General features: G+C 40.8%; 1 protein-coding gene across 4 annotated transcripts in view; it reads left to right on the plus strand.

Annotated features, from left to right (window-relative positions):
* Positions 1–5,539: 5,539 nt before the first annotated feature.
* Positions 5,540–23,405, plus strand: part of IFT81 (intraflagellar transport 81) — a 63,050-nt gene continuing 45,184 nt past the window's right edge. Inside the window, exons 1-8 of one of the 4 annotated variants that reach the window (XM_034791057.1) lie at positions 5,540–5,668; positions 6,783–6,947; positions 7,778–7,881; positions 9,496–9,676; positions 13,232–13,321; positions 14,517–14,582; positions 14,903–15,013; positions 16,366–16,450. In XM_034791057.1, the coding sequence (XP_034646948.1) occupies positions 6,804–6,947; positions 7,778–7,881; positions 9,496–9,676; positions 13,232–13,321; positions 14,517–14,582; positions 14,903–15,013; positions 16,366–16,450 (781 nt within the window). In that variant the 5' untranslated portion in view covers positions 5,540–5,668; positions 6,783–6,803. Of the gene's footprint in view, positions 5,669–6,184; positions 6,948–7,777; positions 7,882–9,495; positions 9,677–13,231; positions 13,322–14,516; positions 14,583–14,902; positions 15,014–16,365; positions 16,451–23,405 lie in introns of those variants that run through there. The other 3 variants (XM_034791055.1, XM_034791054.1, XM_034791053.1) reach the window with 3 other exon arrangements.

Below are 23,405 nucleotides of genomic sequence, written 5' to 3' on the forward strand. Positions count from 1 at the left end.
GAGACATGAGAACAGGAAGGAGAAGAAAGATCTGCTATCTAACCAGCGTTTGTCACTGGCTTGTTGTATGGCCTTATTAATAGATTCCAAGGCCAGAAGAGACCATTGTGATCTTCTAGTCTGACCGGACAGGGCAGGTAAACAAACCGGCCCGGCCCGCCAGGGGCTTTCCCTGCACAAGCGGCGTCCCAAGTTTGGGAAACACTGACATAGGCCATAGAACTTCCCCCAAATAATTCCCAGAGCAGATCTTTTAGCAAAACATCCACTCTTGATATAAAAATGGTCAGTGATGAAGAATCCACCCTTGGAGAATCTTGGTCAACTCATTTTCCCTCTCGGTGCTTCCTGTTCCTCCTCTGTAAAACAGGAGCGATGAGACATATGCACTTGCCAGGGATTCATCGTTAATATTTATGAAATGGGTTGCTTGGTCTCAGTCCAGTTCCCAGGGGACAGGTATCCACATCAGAGAGCCCACAAAAGTCACTAGCTGGCTCCATTGTTAGTATTCTCAGCAGAGGCCAAGGACTGAAGGGATCATAAAGACTCTTCTTTGCATCTGTGCAATGTGCCTCAGGTGGCACATGACCAGGATTAATCACTGAAGACTGATCTCCTCTCTCTGTTCCTTGCAGGTTCAGGTAGACAGGCACAGGAGAGGAACAGTGGAGGAAACTTAAGCTGTTTCTGCCTCGTCTGTATGTGCTCTATTGATACATTTATGGCTCTCAACCCAGCCCCTCTCATCAACACCAAATTCACAGGACATTTTTAGAAATAAATTAAGAAGCTCCAGACCCAGCAGAGGCTGACAACTGTGCTTTGCAGGATGACACCCTTGTTCTCCAAGAGAGGGCAGTGCTACCTCAACACAGGCCAAAATATCACCATAGGACAGCGTCCCAGCCAGGGATTCACTGTGCAATAGTCCAAATCCATTGAAGCAACTTTGCATTGCTCTAATCTACCTACAAAGGCTAATAGGACACACCTGAGTATGCCCTAGGGGTTTGAAAACATTGGGATAGGGTATGTCTACACTGGAAACTTCAAAGCGCTGCTGCGGGAATGCTCCAGCGGCAGCGCTTTGAAGTGCGAGTGTGGTCGTGCGCGAGCGCTGGGAGAGAGTTCTGGTAATCCACCCCCAAAAGGGGATTAGCTCCAAGCACTGGGAGCACGGCTCCCAGCACTCGGAGCCTGTCTACACTAGCGCTTTAAAGCGCTCAGGGGGGTGATTTTTCACCCCTCTGAGCCAGCAAGTTAGAGCACTATAAAATGTAAGTGTAGACAAGCAAGAGATGAGTATAAAGGAGACTATGCTGGTGTAGCTTACACCTTGTTCTGGCTCCATTAAGGGCCTGATTCTTTGTTGCCTTGAACCTTGCATAGTCATTTGCACCAGTGTAAAGTGGGTGTGATACGCTTCCAAATTAGAATGTTAGTGCTGTATGCCCACTCTACACCTGTGTGAATGACCACATAAGGTGCAGGGCAGTAGTCAAACAGGCCCTCGGTATGTGAGTTACACCAGATCAGATTCGTAAGTAAGCCTCAGAGGGCCAATTTCCCTCTCTCCCTGTTGCTGTGTGAAAGACCCACATCAGAACCAAAGACACAAGTACACAAAACAAACAAATTCAACAAGATAGAGACAGGCATTTTCCTCTAATCTTTTTCAGTTTATAGTCATCTACGCTGTTACGTGTGACAGCAGTAGGCACAAGAAAGCCACAAAGAAGTGTGATTTTTAAGTTGGCAGGGTTTCTTGAAAATTGGTTTACAATCCCCTATCACACGGGGCAAATTAACACCTGGGGTAAGCAGGTACTTGTTCATAAAATCATAGAATCACAGTGGACATTGCCTATGCCAGCACTGATTTTGTCCAGGGGTGCTGTGGTTTATAGTATACTATGTTGAGAAACTTAGCAGCATTTCAACAAACTTTGAAAAGTGTGATACAAAATAATAGCAAAAAATAACACAGATTGGGATGGATCAAAGCAAGATCTGTGATACATCTAGGTACTTGAAAAGCCATACAGTAGAAATGGATTTTAATATAACCCAGTCAGATTTAAGTCCACAGCCCCTTATTTATAACAAAAAGGAAAAACAACAGGACTTGGATTCCATCTGGGACAAAGAGTTGCTCTTCAGAGTGTCTTCTTTTCTTCCTAAGCACACTCACATTAACTTCTTCCATCTGCTTGGGATCTGACCTTAGCAACCAGGCCAGATATGTTCATTTCCTTGCCCATGGATGCTCCCATATAAGGTGATCTCTCTTTTACTGTTGAGCATGATTTCTATCTGCTCAGGTTTCTTTCCACTCTGATTTGCTGGCTTTCATGGTTGAGCTCCCCTCACAGATTCACCAGGCAGTCATACATGCAGTAGTGTCTGTAAGAGAGAATGGGGGTGTGACTGCAGATCCAAAGGATTTCAGTTAATTTCTGTTCAGGCCTAGTTCTTCTTCTTACTCTCCTAGCCTCTGGAAGAAGCCCTCACTATAACTCTTCTCAAACAGCTCAAAATATGTTAAACCCAATCCTGAGGTTTGTCCCTTGGTGAGTTTCACCTGAATAAGAGCTTTAGGGATGAATACAGTATTGTGTATCACTGTAATAAAATTAGGAAACCTTGTTCAAATGCCTGTGACACCTCCACTATTCCAGGGGATATGGATGCTACACCTGGGTGTGTATAAGAGCCACAGAACCACCCACCTATGTTTTGTGGGACCCCATCCAGATATCGCTTCACCTACATGACCCATATATCCCAGCTGCCTCGTGCCTGCAACTCTCTGGAAAACATCATCCCTCTCACATGTGTGTGAAGTTTCATGGCCTATGTTGTGATGGCAGAAAGCCAGGAAATGGAGATAAAGCTTGATTTTCTAAGCAGACGGAGGGAGGGAGGGCTGGTAGTTAGGGAACTCAGGCTCTGCTTTGGCCTGTTGGCACTGGAGCCAAACGGACTCTGGATGTGGAAATCTGGGATAGCCAGGAGCGCCGCCAGCGTTTTTGCCGCTCTAGGTGGTGGAAGGTTCTGCCCCCGAAATGCTGCCCCCGACAGGGGCGGCGGAAGGTCCCACCCCCGAAATGCCGCCCCCAACTGGGGCGGCCGAAGATCCGGCCGCCACCCCCCAAATGTTAGCGCCCTAGGCGACCACCTAGGTTGCCTAATGGGTTGTGCCAGCCCTGGGGATAGCACTCTGGTTGGTTTAGGCTGGGTGTGTACATAGTGTGGGACCCCTAGAAGAAAGGGCTATGAAGCCACATGGGTCAAAGGTTGCCTCAGGATCCTCCATGGCCTTCTCACATTGTGCCATCCCACACCCTCCTCCCAACTAGGAAAGATCTATGGAATCAGAACTTGGCCTGACCACACCTATGTTCCTGTCTTCACAGTAAGGTTTTCAGAGAGGAGGTGCCAGAAGCACGCTAGATGAGACTATAAAGGCCCATTTCTAATGACTTTCTGTGTTTTGGCTCCCTCCTTCCTTCACCTCAACCAGGGTTTGAATTAGCAAACCACAAACGCTTATACTAGATAGACAGGTATTTTGATCTTGTTTTGTTTTTATGTTGACACTTTATATGGCACTCAAACCCCCTCCTTTCCCTGAATACTCTTTGTGCTCTTGATAAACATGAATGGCGCAGATTCTGTGCGGGGGCCTCCTGAGAGACGCAGCCCAAGGGGAGATGGCAAACCTGGCTTTAAGCTACCTGTGTGTTGCCTTGATGTTGGGCCCTATGGGGGCTGAAATAGTCCGTGGTGTAAGGTAGAAGAACCTCAGCAGCAGCCTCCTTGTGGCTGTGCCACACCCCAGAATCCTCATAGTTCTGAATGCTACAGGCACATCCCCTCACTGGGACTGGCAAAGGGGGGCTTATGTCACTTCTATGCTGCTCCAGCACTGGGGGAATTCTCCCCTGGTCATTTGTGGCTCCTTTATGGTTCCTATACACCACCAGAGCAGCCTGTAGGGGCCAGAATTGGGAACAGTAGCTCCACAGGAAGACACTCTCAAGTTACTCCCCCTGTGTAGTACAAATATTCTAAACACTCAATTGAGGAAAAGAGAGCTTAAAAATATCAGGAAAGCATGTGAAAGGAAAATGAATCTCTTCCAGGAACTAGTAAGTAAATAGGATTACTAAAGGTCAGTATAAAGACTACTAGTAGCAAAGGAACATGATCTAGTTTTTAAAGGGTGAAAAAGGAAGTATTTTTTTACACAATGCATAGCCAGTCTGTGGAACTCTTTGCCAGAGAACGTTGTGAAGGCCAAGACTATAACAGGGTTAAAAAAAGAACTAGATAAGTTCATGGAGGATAGGTCCATCAATGGCTATTAGCCAAGATGGGCCGGGATGGTGTCCCTAGCCTCTGTTTGCCAGAAGCTAGGAATGGATGAGAGGGGATGGATCACTTGATGATTACCTGTTCTGTTCATTCCCTCTGAAGCACCTGTCATTAGCCACTGTCAGAAGACAGGATACTGGGCTAGATGGACCATTGGTCTGACCCAATATGGCTATTCTTATGAAGTCCTATGCATTAATCTTTTCAGGACTGGGATATTATACAGGTGTAAATCCTTTGAAGTTAATGGAGCCGCACTAGAATGAGATGAGAATTAAGCTCTCCATCTCTGAAACAGAAAACACAGCTCACATACAGCGTATCAGAAAATAAAATAAGAAATACAAAGTTAAATTCTTTACATTTGCAAATCAATTTATGCACCCTGATTTTGAAAAAGAATAAACATTAGAAAGGGATGATTAACAGATAGCAAGCTATTTATTTTTTAATACAACTGGAATAATTTTGGAATTCCAGAGATGCTAACATTGCAAAGACTGGTATATGCACCCACCTGTCTGAAATGGGTTACACAGTTATCTTCTCCAATGAGATTCATATTTATTTGTTAGCAATTATGGATATTCAGATACTAGGGTAATCAGGTCCAAATTAAAAAGAAAACCGAAACAAACATTCTCCTTTCCTCATTTTACTCCTTTGTCAAATGAGAGAATTATTTGGGCCTAGAGACTTAATTGAATAATTCTTGGAAAGCAATTTGTTACCTCCTGGTGAAAAGGGCTCAGTAGGAGATCGAGTTATTGATACGCCCCAACAGAAATGGGCACTGACTGTGGTGTAGGGAAAGTGCTGGAAGCAACCCTAGAGCTCCCCTGGCTGAAACCCACTCCCGGCCAGAGGCAGAGGCAGCCCAGCTGGTGATGCACACTGCAACCTGGGCAGCTCACACCCATGTCACAGCTGAGGAGCGTCCAGGCAGGGTTGCCAGTGGGGCCCACTCCGGCTCCACCTTTACACCTGCTGCCACATAGGCTGCACTTGGCCCCTCCTCCCTCCCCTTGCACCTGTGGGGAAGCAGAGACCACCCCAGCGCCCTTCACTGCCGCAAGCTGCGCATGCGCCGCCTCCTCTCCTCCCCGGCTTGGAGCGCAATGGCCTGTTCCGGTACGCCAGTCGTCATGTACGCCACGTGACCGGAAGTAAGGGTTCCACTCTGCCCTAGCAACCGTTACCAAGGGCCTGGTAACTAGGAGAAAAACTCTTGGGGAGAAGAAGAAGGAGGAGGGGGGAACGACAACGGGTAGCTGGGGCAGGAGGTCAGGTAATGGGGGCTGGGGCGAGGGGGTGGGGTCCTCCGGCGAGCAGCCTGACCCCTGCAGGGGGCAGCGCCGAGGTCCCTTGCGGTCGGCCCCGGTGATGGGCTAGATACAAGGTTCCCAATCCCAGCAGTTCCGGCTGTTGGGAGTAAAATGGGGAGCCCCGGGCAGCTATGGGGGCGTGTCCTACTCTGGAAAAGGATCCAGACTCTCCCCCACCCCCCGGCATCCCTGTTGCAAGGAAGAATACAGGGGCTCCCGGCAGCCAGTGGGATCAGGTCCTTCTGTGAGAATTGATATGGGTTCCCCCAGGTCCCCAAAGGAATCGGCCTCTGCTGAGGGGATTGATACAGGGTCCCCATAAGTCCCACTGTACAGAGTGATGAGACACCCCCCCCCCTCCCCCGGCACTCCTAGGGGTCAGTCCCTGCTGTGGGGAGGATCTGGGGTCTATTGGAGTGCATAGGGCTTGTTCCTCGCTGTGGGGGGAGGATCTGGGATTCCCTTGGCACCCGTAGGGGTCGGTTTCTGTGTGGGGGAGGCTATGGGGTCCATCTAGTACCTATAAAGGTCTCTGCTACAGAGACCCTATGCAGTAATTGCAGCCAGGCTGGGATGACCCACAAGGTCGTCTTGAGTCCATGAACTACTTTTTGCTAGTAAATACAAATGTTTCAGTGTACATTTCTTTCTGTGGTCTAAACTAAAAAGTTAGGTCAACCCAGCTAAGTCGTTCAGGAGTATGAAAAATCCACACTGGTGCATGACTAGTTAAGTCAATGTAACCCTCTCGTAGACAGCTCTAGGTCGATTGAAAAATTCTACCATCGACCTAACTATCACCTCTTGAGGTGGATTAGCCATCCCCATGGGAAAACTCCTCCTACTGGTGTAGGTAATGTCTGCACTGAAGTGCTACAGTTTCAAGTGTAGATAAGCCCTCATGATAAAAGGCAATGTATTAGACAGGGTTTGGGTGCTTCCTATCTTGCAGCATCCCTCTCTCCCCCTAGCTCTATGCATCCATCACAGGAGTTTTATGGCCTACAGAGGTTCACATATTTCATTACATCTGTTCTACTGAGTGGATTTTCCCCCCTCCCGCTCTCTCTTCTGCAGGATTATTTTCAGGACCCAATTATGAGTGATCAAATCAAATCAATTGTTGAGAAGCTCAATAAGGAGCCTTTTAAGAAGAACTATAATTTAATCACATTTGACTCACTGGAGTCAATGCAGCTATTGCAGCTTCTCAATGATGTTCTGGGGGAGATTGACCCAAAGGTAAGGATGGAGTTTAAACATGGGCATTAGAAGGCTTGCTCTCAAGAGTGGTGAAAGCAGAAATCATGCAGAAAACCTCCATTTACAGCTAATTTTGTATATTTTATGGCATATGTTTGCTTTCCATATGTAGATTGTGCTAGTCTTAAAGAGTTAAATGTGCACATCCAGAAGATTATCCTTTCTATCTAGTTATTTTTTGGCAAACTAGAAAATGCTGAAGACCAACCATCTTACATTTCTGATTAGAAATCAGAATGTGAATCTTGATCTTATTCATATTTACATTTCTTTCATCTAAAGGACAAAATTCTGGCTGGCTGTTGGTCACATGTATAGTGTGGGAAGTGATCAGAAAGTGAACTCTGGGATGCAACTTTCACCCTTGTGCCCAACAAAGCAAAGGAGCTGACAGTCCACAATCCAACTTCCGGTTCTATGAGTGCTGACCTATGGAGGGGAATAGGTTTTTAGATCAGAAGGTGTGGGCCATATATCTGAGTAATGACCTTGCCCACAATGTAATCGTCTTGTCAGGATTACTGTTACTCTTGGCAGAAGTAATCTGTATGACTGGCAGACTGTGGGCCTGTGGCCAGCCAGAATACGGGTCTGAAATAAAGTTGCCTAAGCACACATATGGGGAAAGAGTCCAAAGGGAGTCAGAATTTGGCTCTTAGAGTGGTGTTCTGTATGTGACACCTCACTTATGTCAGTCACATGTTATAATATATCATATAATGGGTGGATCAAGTCCCTTCCTTTAGATCTGTGTGGCTAACAATTTGACCTATGCATGGTAATACAATATTTGTTTTTTTGCTTTTCAGCATGTTGTTGACATAAGAGAGGAGATGCCAGAGCAAACAGCTAAACGAATGTTGAGCCTTCTTGGTATCCTTAAATACAAACCTCCAGGAAGTATTACTGACTTGTAAGTACCAGCTTGTTTATAGATAATGGCAAAATAAGTCATAAGAACATAAGAATGGCCATACTGGGTCAGACCAAAGGTCCATCCAGCCCAGTATCCTGTCTACCGACAGTGACCAATGCCAGGTGTCCCAGAGGGAGTGAACCTAACAGGTAATGATCAAGTGATCTCTCTCCTGCCATCCATCTCCACCCACTGACAAACAGAGGCTAGGGACACCATTCCTTACCATCCTGGCTAATAGCCATTAATGGACTTAACCTCCATGAATTTATCTAGTTCTCTTTTAAACCCTGTTATAGTCCTAGCCTTCAGAACCTCCTCAGGCAAGGAGTTCCACAGGTTGACTGTGCCTTGTGTGAAGAAGGACTTCCTTTTCTTTGTTTTAAACCTGCTGCCCATTAATTTCATTTGGTGGTCCCTAGTTCTTATATTATGGGAACAAGTAAATAACTTTTCCTTATTCACTTTCTCCACACCACTCATGATTTTATATACCTCTATCATATCCCCCCTTAGTCTCCTCTTTTCCAAGCTGAAAAGTCCTAGCCTCTTTAATCTCTCCTCATATGGGACCTGTTCCAAACCCCTAATCATTTTATTTGCCCTTCTCTAAACCTTTTCTAATGCCAGTATATCTTTTTTGAGATGAGGAGACCACATCGGTACGCAGTATTCAAGATTTGGGAATACCATGGATTTATACAAGGGCAATAACATATTCTCCATCTTATTCTCTATCCCTTTTTTAATGATTCCTAAAATACTGTTTGCTTTTTTGACTGTCTATTTTAATTGCAGACAAATACTAAAATGATCTACTCTATGTAAAAATATTGTATGTCTTCAGATTTTATAATTTGTTACTTGAAGGTCTGTCTTATTAATTCTTCTGCCATTGACAATATTCTTTTCTTAGTTTAAAGAGAAAATTATATATTTGTACCAAATTCTTTCACTTTCAGACTCATTCATCAATATATCTCTGTTTAGAAGTTATTGTTTTATTCTACTGTTTAAATAGTAATGTCAATCACTCAAGTATAGAAACTGATTGTTCCACTTAATATGCAGATGTTCTGAAAATATTTCTTCCATTAACCCCTAGGAGATGTATAGTATATGGCACACTTTGCTTGTGATAGTAAAGAATTGAAGGGTTTGGGAGTTGCTTCTCAATCCTGTCCTTGTTGGTTTGCTCCACAGTTGTGCTACCTTCGCTTTTGCATCTTGTGATATTCAATAGGTTAGCCAGTAGAGGGTGCTGTATGACTAGTAGGGTCATCACCTTCCCTTAGAGACCAGGCACATCAGTCTGTACTACACTCATCCTGTACCACTTTGTAGTTTGGTAACCCAGGCCATTCTCAGATCTTCTAGTTTTCTGGAGGATACCTCAGAAACACAAGATCCATTGCAATCTTTGTTCACTGACTTCTGTGGGAATTCTGCCTGCATAAGGGCAGCAGAATCAGGCCTGTGGTCAGCAAACTGGCAGCAACATTAGAGAAAAGCATTAGCAGGTCGGGGAGGGAATCATAAAAATTGCTAATAGCGTTTGCTCCAAAGCAGTGTTCTTTAGTTGGAGACTTACTGTTTTTTATTATTATTTAGGAGTACATTCCGCCAGGGTTTAGTTATTGGAAGCAAACCTGTGATTCATCCTGTCTTATACTGGCTCCTTCAACGGACTAATGAACTCAAGAAAAGAGCCTATCTGGCACGTTTCTTAATTAAACTTGAAGTGCCAGCTGAGTTTCTTCAGGATGATACTGTGGCCGACACCAACAAACAGGTAATGTTTTAGATGAATTTGCTACCCAGCTATTATTTTAAATTAATAAAATAGGTAAAAGGAAGGGCAAAAAGGGATGGTTTAGGGGATTATTGCTTGAGTAGACTAAGAAAAAATGTGTTTTTAAAAGTGTGTTAGCTACACTTTTTAAATAAGTGGTGTTCAAAACCTTGTTAACACCTAATGTACACAGGGTTTAACACTTTTAAAAAACCATGACCAAGTTTTTAATATCTGAGCTAACATACGTTTTTCCTATTCTAGACAAGGCCGGGGAGTTTTTCACTGTAGGTAACTCGTAATCTGTCCCTGGACATTAGTGACTACATGCCATTGTCTTCTGATTGTTTTTTGATTACTCAAGTAAAATGCATTGGTGGGCTATCCAATTTCTAGCAGACAGATATCTATGTTCTGTGGATAAACAAAGGACTTCAGTTGCCAAGGATGACATTCCAACATTTTTTTGTGAACCTTAAATGTGGATCTTAAGTAATCAAATTGGGTGGGTCTGAAATCTGAAATGTAAAGCCAATGAAATGTAATTAAGATGTGTGTTCAGATTTATATTATCTGAGTTACATGGTTACTTAATTTCTATGCAGTATTTTTAGTTCATTTAATTAGGTACAGGCATTCATGAAATCAATATTATGGAATGTTTGTAACAAGTAGCACTCATTATACTTATGCATCACGAAAGCTGTATAGCTGCATGCAGGTTTGGACAACCCTGCCCCCCCCCCCGTTTTTTTGTTTACCATCGTCAATCTCTGATTTTATAACTTTAAAATAACTAAACAGAAGCAGCAGTTAGAAAAAGGAATGTAGATTGTATGTTTGTTCAGTATGTGGCAGTCCTAATTTGTATAAATATCCAACTCTCTTGTTTCCATTACGTAAATTGTGTTCCTTTTTGGGATTAGAATAATATAACTATATTATTAAACTAATACTGTACTGACTAGTTCAAAATAGAAGCTGGAATAATATACCAGCTTCTATGCAATTTGACGTTACCATGTGAGAGTATTTAAATGCTGATGAAGTTAATCGAGTTTCACTGACTGTATCTGGCTATGCAAATGTACAACATTGTATTTTAGGGACAGACATCAACAATTCACAAATGACTTCTTGGAAGTAGCATAGCTAATGCAGGTTTCTTTGGTATACGGTACTTTGCTTAATTGTATTTTTCCAATTACTTAAGCAAGTGACTTGAAGAAATTACCAGTTTCCAGGCCATGCTGTGATCTGGAAATCAAATTGGCTGTAGTTTATATTAAATAACCAAGAAAATATAGACCTAAATCTCTGATGAACTTGCCCCCATGGCATTGATAGTCATGCCATCACTGAACCTATAAGCTTTCTTGGGTTGCTTGTGTGTGTCTCCTGTTGCATGTGCTGTGTGTACTCCTTCTCCAGCTGCCACTGGTAGTTCCATGCAATGAAACTGGCTAACCATACTCTTGTTATGGTCCAACATACTATACTGGCCTTCACTCAAGTGTATCCCCCATTCATGAAATACTGAGTCTTTCCCCTGTGGATACTATTGGCTTTAAGCCTCTCAGCCCATGAGCTACTGAGAGGTGGATCATCTGAGTGCAGCCTCTTGCCTGGATTGTGCCTCATTTGGAAAGAGGAATCTGTCAAGCAACAAAAGAAAGCCAAAGAAAATACCAACTATGCACACTTCACCATGAGTATGTAACTATCCAGTGTCTCTGGATCCCAAATGAAGAAGGATCATAGAAAATAGAAATGGAAAAGCTCTTCCAGATAATCTGATCATCCACAGATACCAGTGCAAGATTGTTGTTTATAGTATACTTTTCTAGGGCTTTAGCCAGTCCTATTTCAAATGTCCCAAGCCCTGGACTTCCATCACTGCCCTTGGAAACTGTTCCACAAGCTAACTGATCTCTGTATATGAAAGCTTTCATTATCATCATCATCAATTTTTCTTGTATTATTATTATTAATCATTTATACTGCCATAGTGCCTAAAGGCGACAATTTCACCCCACTACTCCAAGGCTTGTTTACACAGGATGTTACTGCATAGTAAGCCAGAGTGTGACTCTATAGCGCAGCAGTTGGACGCACAGTAATGTCCTAGATGGACAGTACCACAGTGTACTAAAAGTTCTGTAGTGCACTTTGAAATAATCCCGTTTCAGTCAACACTACATCAAAGCACACTATGGAACTTTTAGTGTGCAGTAGTAGTGTCCACTGTAGATTAATATCTGGCTTGTCATGAAGTAATGTCCCATATAGACAAGCCCTTAGTCATGTTTCTACTCCCACCTCTTTGTAAATAATTCCTTGTCATCATTGATGCATACATCTTATCGTGTCTCTCTCTCTATTTGTCACTTAGCCATGCTACATGTATTTCATCTTTTACTATTTTCTTGTAAATCAGTCCCTCAAGACCTTAATAATTTTGTTGTTGTTCTCTGAATTCCTTCCACTTTGTCAGTATGTGTCTGATATTGAAGTGCCTAGAACAGAATGTAGTATTCCAGTTGCTATCTGACCAGAGTTATTTAGAAAGGAATAATCACTTCACTGCTTTGAAATATGATACTTTCCCCATATTGTGTTGAACATTAATATCTAATTTGCTCTTGCAAGGGAGTAAGAGAGCACTTGCAGGTCAGTTTTTAGATTTCTCCATCTTATTTAATGTCCGTGTTTCTGTGGGCATTATCTTTCCCTGGATGTTAGTTTGCATTTTTCCAAATTTAATCTAATTTTATTTCCTATCTATATTTCTAAACTCTCTAGGTCTTCTGGTATTATTTCTCTACCTGCACTTACTTTCACATTGACTCTCAGTTTAGGATCGCTGGTGGGAATGCAATGTCTTAGAAGTAGCATGCGGTATACTATCTTCTATCAAATCTATTGTAGTATTTATACTGCCCCACTCACTGTAGCATTTGAGCACATTGGTCTCAATTCTGCAAGGGCTAAGCACTCTGGCCCCAATTACATTCTATGGGATTACTCACGTGCTTAAGTGCTTTGTTGGAGTGATGCCAAAGTGGTCAGAACCTTGCAGGATCAAGAAGCTTGTGAAACTTGTATTTGCATTCTCAGATCAAGATTTTCCTCTCTGGGCTGTTAGGGTTACACAAGAAGTGTACTCAGACCTAGGGAGAGCCATACATCAACCGACCAATAACTCTTACTGAGGACATACATGGATTATCTCCCCATGGAGCCAAGCAAGTCTTCCTTAGTTAGAACTATGTTGGCTGCAATATGAGTCACTGAGAAAAGCATTAAAGCAGGGGAGAAATTGTGGGGTTCATGAGGGCACCCTCAAATAAAAGGTTGTTCGCTGCAATGATGTAATAAATGTGAATGTCTGCTTTATATGTTGACTATTTTTCAGATGAGAAAACAGCTAAATGACCCTGTGTTCACAGTGCTGATCTTTGTGCACATATGGTATTACTAAAAAGCAATGCAGTGATGTGCAACCTATTAGTACAGTGCTGGCTTTGAAGTTTTTCTTTCTCTTGTGTTTTGTAGTATGAAGATCTGATGGAAGCCTTTAAAAACTTGCATAAGGAATGTGAGCAGCTCAAGACTTCTGGCTTCTCCACTGCAGAAATAAGACGGGTAAAAAAAAAAAAAAAAAAACAACCCAAAGGAAACGTAGATTTGCAACAGTTTTGTCCAGATTGTATCTGAAGTCAGTTTGTTTCATTTTCATCAGTTCCATGGGCCCACTGCAGTACCTAGTGTATACGGGTCAGCTTTGTTCTGCTTAGCTGGACTAGTTCTCTGCTGACAAAGGAAGACGAGACCTAAGGTCACGCTCAGAACTAGGTCTTCTGCAGCACATTGTGAAGCAGTGCTGCCAAGACATAGGACTGGCCTCAAGAATAGATTTTCAAATACTAACACTACATTTCCCTCTGAACACACATTGTCTATAAAACCTCTTTCTTTAGTAATGTAGGGTAACATTTTCAGAAGCACCTAAGTGACTTAGGAGTCAATTGAAAGCAACAGAAATGTTGAAAAGTAAACTCAATTATAAAAGGTATTTCAGTTATGATAATCTAGGTGGTGTTATTATTAAATAACGGTATTTTCATAAAGACCCTAATGGAGCAAAGCACATGCCTAGCTTTTCAGTGGGGCTGCTCGTGTGCTTAAAGTTAAGCATGTGTTTAAGTGCTATGCTGGATTGTTGCCTAAATATATAGTCACTGTTTATAAACCATGGGTCTGATTACTGTTTTCACTTGCCCTTCTTTTACAGTGATGTCTCTCCATTGTTTTACTCTGTTTCTCCTCTCACATCATTGTATCTCTTTAAATGTAATTTCACTGGAAAAATGGCAGAATGCAGCTCTCTTATGTAACTGAATGCAAAACTGGAATTCAAACATCTATCTGCATAGAAGTGGACATAATGGCAGCTTTTAAGGGCATACATGTTACAGGATCAAATTTGGAGTTGTCTTCATGTTTTTGTTTTTGTTTTTCTAATCATCAAAGAAATCCATGTGCTCACATTTTAAATGTGCACAATAATTACATGGTGAATGCTATGCTGTCATCTAGCCTGTTCTACATAAAGATTATGAGGGTTGGAGTGATAAGACAAAAGAGAGAGCGGGACTGGAGCCTTGGATGATTAGACCATGAATCAATGAAGTTGCAAGTGTATCAGTATGTAAAAGGACAGATTCAGATTTTGCTTACTCCACGTTTACGTGACTGTAACAGAATCTGGCTCAACTCCTATATTATAATATAATATTGTAAGTACATTAGTATTTTGTTTATTTTTGCTGCTTTGTAGGATATCACTGCAATGGAAGAGGAGAAGGATCAGCTCATCAAGAGAGTGGAGCGTCTTAAGAAGAGGGTAATGAGAGAAGTAACATTATAACATTTCAGTGTCACAGTCCTTGGCTTGCAACTCTGATTTAGGAATGCAAACAAGGATTAAGATGAACATGCTGTATGTCTGAGGAAGGAATTGAATAACTAATTGACGGAAAGGGAATCTTCCCTAGGCAATAGTCCAAAGCTTTTAAGGACCTTGAATCCAGTGCCTTACTGTCATCTCTAAGTAGCAATATATGTGGAAAGGAAGTGCTAAGTGGCTTTGTGAGACACATGATCACACTAATTTATTTCTCAACTATCTGACAGTAACGTGCACTATTTATTCATGTGCTGTAGGTGGAGACGGTGCAAAACCATCAACGAATGCTTGAAATAGCAAGACAGCTTCGAGTAGAGAAAGAGAGAGAAGAATCTTTAGCCCAGCAGAAGCAAGAACAAAAGAATCAGGTATCCATGTAAAAGCAAATCTGTTAAACATAAGGAAATAAATGTTTGGCTTTATTTGGGGAGGAGCCCTAGGCAGGTTTTTAAAAGAGTAACACTGAAGATGATATTAGGTGACCGTGTCTATATGCTCCCCCAGGAAATTAAAACCTATTTTTAATAGGAATATTTTAGTAAATTTCTATACTAGGGGCTTGATCCAGCAGGTGCTGAGCACCTCTCAAGACTGTTTGGCAGTCTTAACTGCTACTGACATCAAGGCCACTTAAGAACTCTGTGTTCTATGCCATATTATTGTATTTCTGAGAGACAGAGGGTTGAATTTATTGTAGTGAGGAAATATTGATTTGATGTGGTTTGTACTTGTATGCGTTTCCATTAAGATTAAAGATGGGAAATGGCAGAAACAAACACAATGGCATTGCACTAGCCTGTTGTGTGGGATGTGGGTTCAAGAGTAACCTTGCGATTTTGTCTTTCCAACTTGAAGAGCATGTGTATCATAGATATAACATGCTTGATTGGAAGTGGTTGGTATCAGAATGGCAGGCTGGATTTTGCTTACAGGTCACACTGACAAAACAAGACTTTTTAACGAAGTCCAGTGCTGTCTGATGGCATTGTTTATTATACCAGCTAGCCAACTTCTGACGACTAACGTAAACTGGCAAAATGTACTGAAAGAAAAAGTCGAAGATTTTAATATTGCAGGCTTCATTTGTGTTTGGCACTTGTGCAGAAGTTAGTGGATTCTTTCAGCGGTTGAGTCCTAGCCTGACATCTGGGTTAGACCACAAGTAAAATGAACTTGATGTTCAGCTAGTTTCACTTCTTAGTGGATATTTGTCCAAATCACAAAAATACTTTTCAAGCAGGTGCTGTTTAGCAGCAAACTTGGCAGTGTCTTTGCAAACTTGGCTCAATGTTATAGCGGGTTGCTGCGACAACTCATCCGCATTGCCAAAGCACTGTAAGGATACTTATCCAGTACCTCCCTTCACTCTCCCTGATCCTAGTTACTGTTTTTTGTCCATGAATACTTCATGAACACTAGCATCTTTTGATTTAAAAAAAATTGTTAAATGAGTTTTTGTGCCATAAAGAAAAAATCATTCAGATGTAGCTCAAGAAGTTTATATTCTTTAATTCTAAAATGCAACAAATAAAACTAAATTAATTGTTGAAGCATTTGTTTTTGTATTGTAAGAACATACTACCTTTGTCTTGTGGAACAGATGTTCTCTAGGTGCAAACTGTTACCATTTTTTGTATTTTGGGCATCTTGTTGATATTATATTTTGTTGTTGCATTTCAAAAGAGTACATATGTTAATAGAGTCAATTGTCTTTTATAAGCTGTTCCACGCAGAGCAGAGGCTGCAAAGAGTGCAGCTCCAGCTGAAAGATATGCAACATGCAGTGGTGGATTCAAAACCTGAAAGTGAGTAACAATCCATAAATGTTGCTTTTTATTTCTCTTGAAGTGCCAGAAAGGAACTTCAAAGAGACAAAGAAAGAAACAGTCTGTACAGTGAAGAGCTTACAATCTTAAATTTGGTCAGCCCTGGCACAAGAAGGAATGAGGGAGACAAATAGTAGAGAGGGATGGAGTGAGGAGGGAGGGGTTAAAGTGATGGCAACATGAGTGTCTCAGTTTAGGCATGTGCATGCTTTTGTGGCTTAATTAATTTTTTTTAATGTTTAAAGAATAAAATATTCAATATTAATGATCATATAGTAGAAAGAGAGATGGCTGGAATTAAAAATGACCAGTGTTGTAAAAGTAGATGGATTTAATACAAACTAGGTTTTTTAAGCAGGAAGATTTTATGAGGATCATGTCTGTGACTGGGGAAGAGGATATATAAAATACTCACTTTTTTAGAAATGAACATGTACATGTAACGTTGTGATAAATATAGACTTGATTTCCATAATTCCCTTCATTTGACAAAATATTTGGTTGAAAAAAACCTTTGAAACATTTTTATAGCTGGTAGAGAAGATCAGCACTGCAGCTTTTATGAAACTTGAAATAAAGTCAATTTCCAGTTATACTTACTTCCCAGTGCACAAATTGCATGTGGTGCTCTGTTCTTTCTATATCAGCAAAAACAACGAGGAGTCCTTGTGGCACCTTAGAGACTAACAAATTTATTTGGGCATAAGCTTTTGTGGGCTAAACCCACTTCATCAGATGCATGGAGTGGAAAATACAGTAGCAGGTATATATACACAGTACATGAAAAGATGGGAGTTGCCTTACCAAGTGGGGGGGTCAGTGCTAACGAGACAATTCAATTAAAGTGGAACTAGGCTATTCTCAACAGAAGATTGAAGTGAATCTACCTGGTCACTCAATAACAGACTTAAAAGTGGCAATTCTTCAACAAAAAAACTTCAGAAACATACTCCAATGAGAAACTGCAGAACTGGAATTAATTTGCAAACTGGACTCCATCAAATTAGGCCTGAATAAAGACTGGGAGTGGATGGGTCATTACAAAAACTAATTTCCCCCATACTAATTTCCCCCTACTGTTACTCTCACTTTCTTGTCAACTGTTTGAAATAGGCCACCTTCATTACCACTACAAAAGTGATTTTTCCTCCGTTGGTATTCTACTGTTGAGAATAGTCTACTTCCACTTTAATTGAATTGTCTTGTTAGCACTGACCCCCCACTTGGTAAGGCAACTCCCATCTTTTCATGTACTGTGTATATGTACTTGCTACTGTATTTTCCACTCCATGCATCTGATGAAGTGGGTCTTAGCCCACGAAAGCTTATGCCCAAATAAATTTGTTACTCTAAGGTGCCATGACTCCTCGTTGTTTTTGTTCTTTCTATACAACTGTTGCCCATATCGTTTTATAGGACTAGATTCTGTCACCCTTCCTCATCATATTGAGTATGTCTTAGTCTATGAATAGCCCCACTGAAATCAATAGGATTACTCACAGACTAAGGTATTACTCCAATGTGAGTAAGATTATAAAACTCATCCTATGGTAAAACCATGTAGAGGCAAGATATATGCATGGCTAATTCTGTCTCCTAAAGCAATCGTTGTACGATACTTAAGTTTCTAACTACTAAGTCATTTAAAGGAAAAAATAAGTACCATTGTCTAGTGATTGGAGCACAAAAATGAGGTTCAAATCATGGTTCACTTCCCATCTATATGTCTGACATGTGATCTTGGGCAAAACACTTCTCAATGTCTTGGTTTCCTTTTCTATAGTATGCAGATGATGCCTCATAGGATTCGTTAGAGGCTTAATACATTAATGTTTATACAATCACTGAGGGTGAAATTCACTGCTGTATAGAGGGTTAGTACAGGACCTAAGTGGATCATAAACCTTGAGTAGACCCTTTTCCCAGGGTAGTTAGGATGGAAGGTGCTGTATAAGTGCAAATTACTGTTATTATGGTATTAGCCATGAAAAGCTATGGCCTGGATCCTCACTGTTCCCGGACTTCTGCTTCTGTGTAAAGCCCTGTTGGATTATGGGAGATCTGCACACACTCAGAGTTCCACCCACGTAACAGAATCGGGGCTGTGTTGCCAAATAAAGTGTTGCCCTTTCCCTTCTGGTACTTTAAATGGTCTAAGCAGCACATAGATGAATCAGCTGGTTCAAATTCTAGGACACCAAATCCTCTCTCAAAAAGTAGGGCGTCTAGTTTTCAGCAGAGTGCATTGTTTATCTTGAAGTGTACAGTCTCCTTTACCAAGCGTTCTTAGTAATTGTTCATAGTTGCTCAGTCAGATACGAAGGTGATAGAAATCTCAGATTGATCACAGAATTTACAAAACAGGATGTATGGAGGTCTAATTCACATACTGTTAAAATAAATGAATACAGGTTCAGTTTTTATATTGTATAGTGAACAGAATGAGAAGACCAATGCCCTCATTTCTTACTTTTAAGTCGTTTTTTAAAAATTCCTCCTGGAAATATACAGTGGAGAAGATAATATTTGCACACGCTTGGGGGCTGAGGAAGCAGTGATTTGCAAACTTCTTTTTTTTTTATTTTTATTTTTTAACCTTGTTGAAGTCTGTAAGAAAGCTGCACAAATGGGATAGGAATCAGGTCTTAAAATGGTAATATACAAAATTATGAAGAGATTGAAGAGTTTAATTCTGTATGGCTGAAAAAAGAAAAATGGGGATGCAGCGTCAGCATGTAAACTTCAAATGGAACCAAAAAGGGATCTGAATTACATGCTTTACTCAAAAGAAGTATGTAGGGATTTTGTAACCATTCCATTTTCTCAGGAGTGGTACTCAGCTGCCAGAGATGTTGCCATACCAAAGCTACGTCAACATTGCTGCACCAGTTCCAAGTTTTTTTTTTTTTTTATTATTGTTTTTAGTCCAATGGAAACTTTAGGGGTTAGTTTTCTCTTAGCTTACAGCAGAAAAGGCAGCATAGTAAAAAAAAAAAGTCAGTAAACTTGTCATTTCATCATTGAGATAAAAACACAGATTAGGTTAATATATTGAGATCTCATCTTCTACCTTGCTTGCAAAAGAGAACCAAGTGTTTAGAGATTCTGGGCTAAATCCTGATCTCCTTACTTAAGTAAAGACCCTGTTTTGACTGAGTAAAGACTCCAGGATTTGGGTTTCTGATTGTAACTAGCGTTGGGGAGAAGCAAAGGTACTGCTCTCCAGAGCAATTACAACATAGCCAATATGGTTTACAAAAATTAAATTAGATGACATATAAGTGTATTAAGTAGGGTTTAATTTATTGCTTTGTTGGTCTGTAGTTGGAGCTATTATATCTCTTAAATGTTTGGCTGCAGCTCTTTTAGCCAGGATGTCTATTCCTACCACTTCAAATCTATGTCAGTTTAAAGGCTGTCTGAAAGCAATGGAAAGTTTGGTATTTTCTCCCCTAAAATCAATCTCCTCCGTTTTCGATCTGTATCAGATTCTTTCACTTCTGACACAAGGAGAAAAATCTGTTTAGTGAGTGTGTTGCTCTTCAGCGAGTGCTCAATTGGGGGGATTCTGTCTGTCTTTCTAATACATACTACTGTGATCTAATTTTGAATTCTTTTTCTCCATGGTTACATCAACACTTTGAGCTGGGGGTGTCATTCCCAGCTGGAGGAGACATACTTACACTAGCTCTCATCAAGATAGTGGGCTGAAAATAGTGTGTGCACCATGGCAGCATGAGCAGTGGGAAGGGCTAGCTGTCCCGAGAACGTGTGTAGGGTCTGAGGTGGGCAGCTAGCCTGTCCCACCACAGGCATTGCCATGGCTACACTCTATTTTTAGTGCATTAGCTCAATGAGAGCTAGCACAAGTATGTCTCCTCCAACTGGAAATTACACCCCCCCGCTTGAAGGGTACACATACCTCATATTATGAACTAAAATGAAGTTAATTTTTAAGAAAAGCTTCTAAACATGGAACTAGGTCACTATTTCTTATTGTGTCAATGTGCAATTAGTATCGGTGTGCTTTAGCCTTGCCAGGAAAATATTACAGCTAATTGTTACTAGAGGTTTTATTCTTCTAGAAGTGTAGCTCGGGTAAGTGATTTAAAAGACGTATTGTACCATGAAAAATGGTTGACCATTGTACTAGTCTATATAGGTTTTCTGTTAAGTGTTTTGAAGTGACTGTTCTCCTTGGTTTCACTATGGCACCCCATCCCGGTTTCATTAAGTTCAGCATTTCTTAATAATTTGTTTAACTGTGGAGGCAGTTGTTGTTGATGTTAGTATTAAAGTATGTGGCATGAATTTGCAGTTTCTAATTTTTTGCCCAGGATATGACATAGTATTTTTGTTGACAGTGGTCAGTAGCAGAGTGGTTTGAAAAATCTAACTCATGCTTTCTCAGCAAGATTGCCCTCGATTTGCTTTGAATATCTCTGCTGGCATAAACACAAATTGTTAATGCCAAGAAGGGAACTGAATTACTTAAATTCTTGGTTCTTGTCCACTGTAGAGAACACCATTGTTCATTTCATTGGCACGGATACCGGGATGTGGATGACTAGCTGTAAAATATTGATTAAAATAATGTATTAAGATGACTATCATTGATAAGCAGTAAAATTGGTACACTTGGTCAAATTAATAAATAATAATAGGATCAGAGGGATAGCCACTTTAAAATACCAGTAAAAGAGGAATTACTTCATATAAACTGTATCCAATATTTAACCTTACTTTGTACATAGGATGAAAAAGAAAAGCATAAGATGCCCTTATTAAAATACATTACATTTAATTTAAAAATATAATTAAAAAATTCTTTGTAACCTATGTCATTATAAATGCATTGTATTTGGTTCACTGAAGTTTCTTCCTCTAAATTCTTAGGGACGAATTCTTCCCACAGATTCTCATGTTCAACTCCCGCTTGTAGTCAAAGTTGTGTATCATAGGGTAGATTCTTTCCCATAATTAAAAAAGAAGAGTTAATTAAAAAAAAAGAAACCAGAGGTTTCATGAAAGAGCTGATTGATTTGGTGTTGACAAATAAGCCATATTTTAATGGGTTTCTCATACACTTGCATTGAAATCAGGCTGGTGTCCCCAAATCCCTAACATTTGAATGAGGGATATTGATATTTTTCACATTTTTTAATTTCACTTTTTATTTAAAGAGGACAGATGACAATAAAGATAGATTCAGGTTCTTATCCATGTCTCTACTTCAACCCTGAGTCAGTGGGCTTGGCTCAGGAAGTGTTTCTGGCAGTTGGGATGGGGGATAAAGACAGTCCTCTCCCAGGTCTTACTCTAATAGCAGAACAGCACCCCCGCTTTTATAGGACCTAATTCAAAGCCCACTGAAATTGGTGGAAAGTCTTTTGTTAACTTCAGTGAGCTTTAGAACACAGCCACAGAACACAGCTCTGTAGTGGGCATGGAGCACCCAACTCTCCTCATGTAGTAGAACCGTACTAGCCATGCTTTATTTCACCTGATATGCGGCTGTGGAGGCAGAGGGAGGATTTGCTCCTGATACCTTAAACTCATGTAGAATCTAATTCTTCTCCCGTTGAACTTAATGACAAAATTCCCATTGACTTCAGCTGAGGTAAGATTGGACCATCAATCAAAAAAAAATTATTAGTTAAAAGCTGAAACTCCTTTCCTTAATGTGCCCCATTGTGCTTAGACAGTTCACAGATGTCCTTGACAATGATGTGATCTAGCACACATACAATATGTGCTGCAATACAGAGGCATAATAAGATTATAATAGCTTAATCCTTAATTTTTCATTGCTTTGGTTTTGGGTTTTAATTAAGACCATTTGGGCCAGATTTCAGCCTTGGCCTGTTTCTTTATGCCCATTTTGCAGGTACAGATTATTGATTGACTTTTGCATACGCAAAAGTGAGTGCAGAAATCAGAGAAAACACTGAGACTGATTGAAAAATAGCACTTAAAATTAAAGTATGTCCTTTGTGTATTTTTATTATTATTATTTATTATAGAGGAGCTGATAGCTACACATATACTTAGGTTGCTTACCACTTTCTGTAATAAAAAATTCTAGCACACTTTTTTGAGAAGCTCTTGTTGGCAGCAGGCCTTTCAGTGAGCAGAAACCCCTTGAGCCAGAGAAAAGCCTTTTCTTTAACAAACCTGAATAGAATTTCATGGGCCAAAGTCCACAATCCTACTGTAAGGAAAGAACACTACACTAGTTAGGGTAGGTCTACACTTACCTCCGGGTCCAGCAGTAAGCAATCGATCTTCTGGGATCGATTTATCGCGTCTTGTTTAGATGTGATAAATCGATCCCGGATCGATCCCGGAAGTGCTCGCCGTCGACGCCGGTACTCCAGCTCCGCAAGAGGCGTACGCGGCATCGACGGGGGAGCCTGCCTGCCGCGTCTGGACCCGCGGTAAGTTCGAACTAAGGTACTTCGAATTCAGCTACGTTATTAACGTAGCTGAATTTGCGTACCTTAGTTCGAAATGGGGGGTTAGTGTGGACCAGGCCTTAGAAAAACAATCTGGGTGAAAAGGGAAGTGAAAGAAGCTATAAAAAAATTAAATATTTATGTCAAATGGAAAAAAGGGGCAGTTGTTAGCAATTAATATTAATTTATAAGATAGGAATTGTAGAAAATTGATATAGGAAGTACAGGAACAGAAGACCTCAATGGCCAACAGAGTTAAGGACAGTAAGAAGTTTTTAAAGTATATTAGAAACAAAAGGAATCTGAACAAAGATATTTGTCCAGATGGAAATGGTAAAATTGTCAATAATAACGCAGAAAAGGCAGATGTATTCAATAAATATTTCTGTTCTATATTTGGAAAAAAGCCAGATGATGTCATCATGTCATATGATGATTAAATACTTTCCGTTCCAAGAGGAACTCAGAAGGATGTTAAA

The sequence above is a fragment of the Trachemys scripta genome, chromosome 15 (assembly GCF_013100865.1).
Source record: "Trachemys scripta elegans isolate TJP31775 chromosome 15, CAS_Tse_1.0, whole genome shotgun sequence".
NCBI classification, from domain to species: Eukaryota; Metazoa; Chordata; order Testudines; family Emydidae; genus Trachemys; species Trachemys scripta.